General features: G+C 37.8%; 2 protein-coding genes across 6 annotated transcripts; one reads left to right on the forward strand and one right to left on the reverse strand.

The window, feature by feature from the left end:
* Positions 1–180: 180 nt before the first annotated feature.
* LOC100649931 (integrator complex subunit 12) lies at positions 181–2,655 on the reverse strand. 4 transcript variants are annotated; one of them, XM_012311088.2, is made up of 5 exons: positions 2,525–2,655; positions 1,494–1,673; positions 888–1,253; positions 687–759; positions 181–610 (listed from the first exon to the last, which is right to left on the reverse strand). In XM_012311088.2, exons 2-5 carry the CDS (start codon positions 1,650–1,652, stop codon positions 405–407), a joined length of 804 nt encoding a protein of 267 aa, XP_012166478.1. In that variant the 5' UTR covers positions 1,653–1,673; positions 2,525–2,655; the 3' UTR covers positions 181–404. The 4 variants fall into 4 exon arrangements, with proteins under 4 accessions (XP_012166478.1, XP_012166475.1, XP_012166477.1 ...); XM_012311085.2 differs by having other exon boundaries at positions 2,529–2,650; XM_012311087.3 differs by lacking the exon at positions 2,525–2,655 and adding an exon at positions 1,928–2,152.
* Positions 2,656–3,363: 708 nt separating this feature from the next.
* On the forward strand, positions 3,364–8,888 carry LOC100650244 (protein BCL9 homolog). 2 transcript variants are annotated; one of them, XM_003397214.4, is made up of 7 exons: positions 3,364–3,649; positions 3,750–3,988; positions 4,063–4,348; positions 4,455–4,813; positions 4,964–5,426; positions 5,655–5,862; positions 5,951–8,888. In XM_003397214.4, the coding sequence occupies exons 1-7, from the start codon at positions 3,364–3,366 to the stop codon at positions 7,794–7,796; spliced, it is 3,687 nt and encodes a 1,228-aa protein (XP_003397262.1). In that variant the 3' UTR covers positions 7,797–8,888. The 2 variants fall into 2 exon arrangements, with proteins under 2 accessions (XP_003397262.1, XP_012166474.1); XM_012311084.3 differs by having other exon boundaries at positions 5,691–5,862.

An 8,888-nucleotide genomic window follows, 5' to 3' on the forward strand; every position in this document is an offset into this window, starting at 1 on the left:
TAAATTAATGTACATTTGTACAAAAAATTATATTTTTATAGTTAAACGTTACAATATCAAATTACATCGCGCTGCTATTCTTTATATCTCGTAATGAATTATATTAAAAACAAAGAAAGTCATATAACGAAAGTACATAATAATATAAAAAGTAAAAGCCTTAGTTTTTTCAGCATAAAATTGGGAATTGCTGCGGTATATAAAATTAATATTATCTACTTAAAGATTATTTATACTATCTTTGGCAAAATATATTAATTTTGCTATCAGAATATACATATTAACGCATCGATCATGACTATCTTTTAATTAGCTAATCAACTTGTAATGTTGAAATTATAAAATTTGTTTAGGTCTTTTTTATATTATACAATATTATCACAATATTCGTATGAGCAAGAGTTTCATTCTACACCTGACTTGATTTTGTACAGTAATGATTTTTCCTGAGATTTTGTTGAAGACATCGCTGGTGAACTGGACCGAGAATTCTTTGAACTCTGAGTAGTGTTTGTGCTTCGTTTATCTTGTTTAGCTTTTTTCATCATATCTTTTAGTCTTCTATCTGCACTTATAATATGAATGTTTGGCGTTACTTTGTTTCCACCACCTATTAAACAAGATAATGACTGCTTTTTTAATTAAAAAGAAAATACATCTATTTTTATAAAATATAAGAAACTTACCTGAATTAGATTTTTTTTGTTCTTTAGATTTATTTTCTATCACTGTTTTTGGTGAGCTCCTTTCTTTTGAAACCTATAAATTAAGAAAGGAGATTTCTTACTTCATAACTTTTATGTTTTCTAACATTTTTTGCTAAAAGTTATCAAAATATTTCAGGTACAAAAAATATAATAAATTATAATGTGAGTGAATACACACACCTGTGATTTGGAACAGTTTGAACAATACCACACCAGTCCTGGAACATCTATTTGAGAATCTAAAATATGTGGAATATGACACTCTTGATGGTACAAGGAATGACATTCTGAACACTCAACAAGTCTGTTTCTTGCTCCAACATCCATTCCTTTGCAAATAACACATGTCAGATCATCCTCTAATATTTCTAATGCCAGAGTATTATCAGTCTGGATAATATCAGGTGGTGTGTCACGAGTTGGTAAATTCACAGGAGAGCTGTTTTTGCTCGATTTACTTGAATGTTTGGAGGAAGAAGAAGAGGAGCTTTTGCTTTTTTTACTGCTGCTACTATGATCACTCAGCACCGGTTCCTCCATCATATACTAAAAACAGAGAATCTAAGAGATAGAAGTTCAGAAAATAAATGACAACATTAGATCAGAGGGATCAAATACTAGATATCTTTTTACGTGAATGAAATCTCCTATGCTTCACGAGTGCCCTGATATCAGAACTAACTCTGTAATTATAATAACTTAATTAATATAAACCACCTTAATTGAAGTATTCTATTCTGGATAACCCTCAACATAATGTCCTTAAATTAATTATCATCTAATTACCTTTTTGTGTAATACATTCGATAACATCTTTGATGGCCCATATTTTTGTTTGATTGCTTCATCTAAAAGTGCTCGCAGCTGTTCTGCAGAATCTTTATTAGTAGAATGTAGAAGGTGTAAACCCTGTGTAAATTGAGGATCTAGCTCCAATTGTGACATTTTTATATGAATTATTTTAATCTGAAAAATATAAAAAATGATAACTGTATAAAAAAATATTTTAGTAATATATAAAAATAGTAAATTCTTTTGTATTTCAGATTAAATATTTTTTATTCATATGGTGTAATATTTAAATCACAATTAGTTGGAACATAAGTGAAAAAATACAAAAAGGAAAGATCCTAGGTTATATTTATTTCACTGATTATTCCTACAATTGCATTCAATTGTTCGATTTTTTTAATATATCGCGATTAAACGAAATTTATTACCTGTAAGAAGTTCTTATAAATCAACCAATATTAAAAATGCTGATTGTGATATACGTGCTTAATGTACTTAATCTATAAATAATATGAAATATTACGCGCCTGAATGTACATAAGAACCATTTGTGTTCCATTTGTGCTAAATCGATCGTATAATTAGAAAACATGAGAACTTAATATTTCTATCTCGTGGTTTCTTTCGAACAGCACCTATGAGGTATCATAGTTATCTGCAGTTTCTATTCAACTTAAACGTTCATAGAAAAAGCTTAGATATATCCTAGCATTTTAATCGAATTTATCATATTTTTCCAATGTTACTGTACATTTTAAAAATACCGCCTGGAAAGTATATCCATATTTGGGGACCGTACGTTATATGTATATACATAAAGTAAAAAAGTAACTGAAGTTAAAGAACCCAGGCACCGGTATCACTCGATTCGTCCCTGGTCTCTCGTATTCCAAATTTAATTTTACAGAGTTTTGATTCTGCGTTAAATAAATGCAGTCTCTGTCTAGGGAGATATCGTGAAATAAAACGTCCGCTTAACCAAATGAAATAAAGGAAGGTACACGTATCCTGATATGTATACATACTTACGTCTAAAAGCTGCGAAAGAATGGTGAAAAATACAAGGAAAGAAAGACCAAAATAGTAACCCTGCAGGCGATCAAGTGTAAGGAACGAGTCAAGTACGCCTGGTGGTAGGCCTCTTTCCATCTTTTTCTATTTATCGGGGAAAAGGTATGAACGCTTCCTTCTCGAGGCGCGTTAAAACGATGTCTAACTTTCGACGAGCAGTTGGCAGCCGTGCGTAAAAGAAATAAATAATCAAAGCGACCATGAAGTGACAAATAAAGTTGGAGAACAATGCTCGCGAATGGCAAGGAAATTTGAGTGCAGCGTGCATTGGCCCCCGTTCTATGTTTTGGATACGTCTTACGCGGTTACAACGTGGTGTTACGTACGACATTGAAGCCGGAGGTACGCTATGCACTCGCTGCGGATACGAGGCTGACATTTAGGATATTTTCTTCGTCCCGATACCTTCGTGGTATTGGTCTTAACTTTCGTATTCCTGTATCAATCGCCCGCTGACAACCGTGATTCCTCCATGCGTAGGAATCCGATTCCGCGGTTATCTAATTTAAATGACTGAAAACAAGCTGAATCGACGGTCACCAGAAATATTATCATCGGGAAAATTAATAGAGGTCCACAGAGACATGCCTTCCTCGGGAGTGCTGTTGCACATCGTTTTTTAAGGACACGTTCGGCACGGTTACCGGTCAACGATATTTTTCGTTGTTAACCTCTATCACTGGTTTCGAATGCGTTGTTACGCCGCACATTGCGGACGATAGTGGCCATGTGTTTAATCTTTACTCACCTGACCAAGGTCTGACAGGATAATTCATCCAGTATAGCTTCAAACATGAAAACAGAAAAGAAGCCCAGCGAACCAAGTTGCGTACCAACCACTGTTGTCAAAGAGGAACCTGACGCAGACCCAGTTAAAATCAAAGAAGAAGGCACCGGAGGTAACAATGATGATACAACAGGAGAAGACACTACAGAGTGCTCCAGGGATCCTTGTTTGGATCCTTCCAATGGGGAAGGTGCATTGTCTGGAGAGAATCAAAGTAACAGTGCAAATCAACCAATTCTAAACTCAGTGAAACAAGAAGGTGATCATAACAATCCCACAGATGATATACCTGGTAGGACTAAATTTAATTCTTATGCCTTTGTTAATTATTTATATTCTTGATGTTTAATTATTGTGTGCAATTATTTTATTTGTTTTATTCATTGTTGTAGATTGTAGTGGTAATGTGATTACTGCAGATGGTATTCAACCATTAGTTAGTAATGTTCTTGGAAAACAGATGGGAACTAGCACAGGAAGCGGTGAAGCTCAGTATATGCAACAGCAAAGTCAAATTTTTGTATTTTCTACAACATTAGCAAATAAAGGTGCAGATGCAGTGATGCAAGGACAATATCCATCAATTATTGCTTATCATTGTGCACAACCTGGCACTAAGAAGTATCTAGAGGTATGTTAAGTAAAGTTTCGTAAAGAAAAATCTACATTATTTTTATATTTACTAACATGTCATTATAATCTTAGAAACATCCAAATAAAGTAAACCAATTTCGTCAAAATCCTGCACAATGGTTAAACAACCTTGCTATGATGAAACAAAAAAGTCATCAAGGAGGTACAAACAATACTTTCCAAAATGAGCAACCTCCTGATCTACCGGCTCTTGATCCTAATGCCCCTCCGTTCTGGAACGAACAACCTAATCTTAGGAACTTAAATGGTGGAAATACCCTTGGTAATTCTGAACCATCATTGGACGATGCAAATATAGATGTGCCTTGTCTTGTACCAAATTCACCTGGTAACTCAGGTAATATGTAGTTATATTTGTATTGTAGTCAAACATGTTTCCAATTTTTTTACGGGTACCTTTTTGTGTACACTTTATGCCATTAGAAGCATACCTTTTATTACAGCAAATCCACAACCTCCTAATAGCACTACAATGGGCCATAGTCCCAATTTATTAGGAGGTACAACCAGCCCAGGTCCAGGCAGTTTACAGCCGTCACTGCAAGGTGTCAAAGTTCCAGATGAAAATTTAACTCCGCAACAAAGGCAACATCGAGAAGTTCAATTAGCGACCATTAGGAAAATGCAAATGATGTTATTTCCTGAGCACAAGGAAGAAACCGCTAATACTCTAGATACGACGCAAGGAACAGCGGTATCGACGTGTCCTCCAACGAACGTTCCTTCAGTTGTACCAACTCAATGTCCTCCAACTATGGATTGGCATAAATTGCAACATCAGTTTCTTGATGGAAAAAATAAGGTAAAATATAATATAAAAGATTAAAGATTGTATTTGGAAAATAATTAAAGAATAATGACTATAGGGTGACTATCATTATTTAATGAAACAAAAACTATACTTAAAAAATGTTAGTATAACGTTTTAGTATAATATTTATTCATATTGCAGGCCAGTGTTGGAAGTCCTGGAACTGGAGTCTCATTGCGAGGTGCTAATATGGTCGGGGTCCCGCGTAGTCAAGGACCACCACCGCCGTATCATCAAACAACGCGATCTGCGAGTGTGCCAATTGCGATACAAAGCCCAAACCCTTCTTCACCTAATAATCCAACCAGCAATTTATCCCTACCGTCACCTCGCGCAAGTTCAGCCCTAAATTCACCCGCAGACTGCAACAGACAATTTCAAATCGGTAATCAGAGAACTAACCATCTACCAGGACAAAGTCCGACGAGTCAAGACTCTCCAAATCCGACAGTTGGAAATGCAACGGCTGTATCAACAACGAGACTTAATCATAGTAATCCGGGAACGCCTGTTTCTCATTCGCACATCTCAACGCTTAGTCCTAGTGGAACAACTGCTCAAAAAGATTCATCTTTAGATTTCTCCACCAGTCAGCCTCCAAATGGTAAGACCAAATAATAGAATAATTACTTTATTGTAATAGTCGATCATATTATCTCTTAAAATATTTTTTGACATGTTAAATAATATTTGACATTGAATCGCATTCGAAGGATCTTAATGCAACAAATAAGTAACCACGATCATTATAATTATTACGTAAAATATTTTAAAAGTTCACTACTTAAAAACATTACGCGGTGAATTGATCGTGTTATATGTTACAACATAGTGGATGGTATGTTTTGCCGCACGCTGCAATCCTTAGCCCAGCAAAAGCAGCAACACACTGGGGCAGTGAACGCAGCGGGTGTTAAGGAAGCGAATCTGATGCCGGTTCCGAGCCCTCAGCAAATTCAGTATCTTAATACCTTCGAGGGACAGGAACTGACTATACAGAAACAACCAAATACGAGTCTAAAGGATGGCAATTTATCTACGTAAGTATACTTGTATAACAATATCTTATAGATGTATAATTCCCTTTCTAACGTAGGTTTGTAATTTTATCTTATTCTACGTCTTCAGGAATACGGCCAGCAATACAGAGATACCAAACAGAATTTTGCCAGGAACTTTGGACAACAGCAATCAGTTTCCTGCTAGATCGGAAGGTGCAAGTCCAGTTCAAATGGATAGCATGAATCGTGGATTTACAGGCTCTTTACACAGTCCACATACTCCTCATACTCCGCACACACCAGGCAATGGTGCTCCACATACTCCAGTTGATCCTGGAAAACCCGGAAATAAGTCTAGTGCAAGTGCACAGAGTAGTCCAGCACCACATAATACGAATATACCAGATAGTATGGGTCCTCCAAGAACAGTACCAGCGTCACCTACTACGAAACCCGACACATCTCCGCCATCAACGAAAGATACTCAGCAACAACAAACTCAGTCCCAACAGCAGCAACAACAACAGCAACCACAGCAACAATCGCAACAACAACCACAACAACCTCCTCCACAACAACAACAACAACAGTCTACAAATCCAAGTCTTACAAATCCAAGTAATTCTGGAAACGCAACGGTAGTACCTTCTTTGGGAGGTCCAAGCGCCTCCTTCCCTTGCGGTAGACCATCTGTAAACGTGAGTCAACCTTCAGACAATGTGCCTCTTAATCCCAACAATATCGGAGGGCGACTCGGCAGTTTAACCGCAATGAGTACAAATCACTTCGATCCCATAACTTCCTTAGCTCAGATGAGTCAGCAACTTACTAATACGGCAGCTAGCAATTCATTAGGTAACGAAGGACCTATTCATTCCGGGAACACCGGGATGATGCAGTTCGGGAATCCGCACAGTATGCATATGATGCAAATGGGTGGCGAAATGAATGGAAGTTGTCATATGGGTGGTCCGACCAGTGAACAGGCCGAAGTGGGAGCAATGTGTATGGGTTTGGCAGGACCACCGACGAGTTATAGCCCGACAACTTCACACACAGGAAGTCCCGGTGTACCTAGTAAAATGGGTCATCCTATCATGGGCCATGGTATGATGAGTAGCCATTCAGGTAATGCGACAGGCGCATATCCTGGTGGCGATCCTCATGCACCACCGCCAAGATTAATGACAGGTCATGTGACTGGCCCTAGTCCTTATAACGGAGCGAATGTTCAAGTAAAACCTAGTGCTCCAAACACGATACAATATCTACCAGCAAGGCCCAACGTCGGTCATACTCCAAGAGGACCACCAAGTTTGGACTTCCTTCAACGATTCACGAATCCCTTGTCTAATTTAGAATCAAAGATGGGCACACCGTCTGTAAATCTTCAGTACTTCCCGAACGGTTGTGTACCGAACAGTATGGGCCCGCATACTGGTATGCCATCAACCATGAGCGGTGGACTTCCTGGCATGGGAGGCTCTCCAAGGATGGACGGACAATCGATGAACACATCAGTTGGTGTACATCCTTCGATGAGACCTGTCGGCAATATGAGACCTCAGCCTAATTTAATGAGAATGCAACACATGGTTGGTGGTGGTGTCTTTCCAGGCGGTTCAATGGATCCAGATAAAGTCTTCCCACCTGACATGGTATCGCAAGTTCCCAGTCAACCGAATCCTGGCATGTACGTATCCGGCAGCAAAGGCAGTCCAATGGGATTAGGACCTCCCCCGGATGCAACACAGCCATTACCTCCGAGCATGGGTGGTGCTACTAGTAATTTCAAGAACAGCCCTTTCGTCGGTAGTGGACCTAGTATGTCGGATCCAAATTATGCTCAACAATTCCATAACTTCCAGCAACAACTTTACGCTACAGGGACAAGGGGTAGTGGTCCACCACATCCTACTTTACATCCGCCGCCAAACTCGCATTCGCATCAGCAGTTCTTTATGCCGAAATAAAACTAACGTGTAAGCTGACTGATCGAAGATAGACGTCGCGACGACGATGATTTATGATTGTGGTGGCCTTTCTGTGTCCTTTTCGACAATTGCGTTTATTAATCCGAGGACAATTAATCCGATCATAACGAACGAACACGAGTTTTTCGGATAATGTAAAACTTTATATAAAAATTATTGCGCGCGATCTTGTAAAGGACAAAGAAGTCGAATTTGTTAAGGTTCTAATGTTGATGTGATTATGGAGAATAATTAATAGTAACACCATTTTTCGCGGGATGGTTTATCGTGACTGGCGGTAACGAGATTTCTCGTCCAATTCTTTATTTACGGTGTTGTTTATGTATGTGTTATTATATTGATAAGCGTTTTATTCTTAAATCACGACATTAAAAAGCCATTTTAATGTCTCTCGCGTCTCCAAAATCTGTTCCATCGTCTTAGAGGATATCGTTTTCGTATCAGAATTCTCTCTTTCTCTCTCTCTCTCTCTCTCTCTCTCTCTGTAAATTGGAAACATTACGAATGTCACGTAGCGTTACGTGATTTATGTAAATACTAATGTAAAATCTGATTTTTCTTCGTAGTAATCGTTATTTCGTCGATCGGAATATACGGTGATCGTTGCTAGAGACTCATGGATCAGGAGGAACAAGAAATGAAAGAAAGAACATAAAAACAAAGATGAATATGAATGCGTCCCTTCTTCCTTTTTATTCGAACAATTGCTTGTGATAAAGTAATTGTGCGAGAATTAATGAAGTATTCGAAGGAACGACATGAAGATACGCCGGTGAACAATTCATCCTTCCTTTTATCACTAAATAATTAAAAAAAAAGCGCAGTCAAGCAAGCTCAAATTCATAATTGTACATATATACGATATGTATTCCTGTTGCAACATACTCCTTAAAACAGTATCGCCCGTCCCTTTTATTCCCTTCACCGATTCCTCCTTGTGACCAACACTGTGCATAATCATGACCCTACGTAGTGTAATAATTATAAGAAAAAAGAATAATTGACTAAAAACAATTATGTTGTTGATGAATGATTTTTATTATAAATGAAAAATAAAGATATTTACAAGAA

This window comes from Bombus terrestris, chromosome 8 (genome assembly GCF_910591885.1).
Source record: "Bombus terrestris chromosome 8, iyBomTerr1.2, whole genome shotgun sequence".
Taxonomy (NCBI): Eukaryota; Metazoa; Arthropoda; class Insecta; order Hymenoptera; family Apidae; genus Bombus; species Bombus terrestris.

What these genes read in the sequence shown, in the direction of transcription:
- LOC100649931 (XM_012311085.2), bottom strand. Translation starts at nt 2,648, where the DNA reads ATGGAAAGAGGCCTACCACCAGGCGTACTTGACTCGTTCCTTACACTT. An exon ending in TTCTTTCGCAGCTTTTAGAC is followed by an intron (nt 1,674 to 2,528) that starts GTAAGTATGTAT and finishes TATATTTTTCAG; the next exon opens with ATTAAAATAATTCATATAAA. An exon ending in CGAATGTATTACACAAAAAG is followed by an intron (nt 1,254 to 1,493) that starts GTAATTAGATGA and finishes CTCTGTTTTTAG; the next exon opens with TATATGATGGAGGAACCGGT.
- LOC100650244 (XM_003397214.4), top strand. Translation starts at nt 3,364, where the DNA reads ATGAAAACAGAAAAGAAGCCCAGCGAACCAAGTTGCGTACCAACCACT. An exon ending in AAATTCACCTGGTAACTCAG is followed by an intron (nt 4,349 to 4,454) that starts GTAATATGTAGT and finishes CTTTTATTACAG; the next exon opens with CAAATCCACAACCTCCTAAT. An exon ending in TTCTTGATGGAAAAAATAAG is followed by an intron (nt 4,814 to 4,963) that starts GTAAAATATAAT and finishes TTCATATTGCAG; the next exon opens with GCCAGTGTTGGAAGTCCTGG.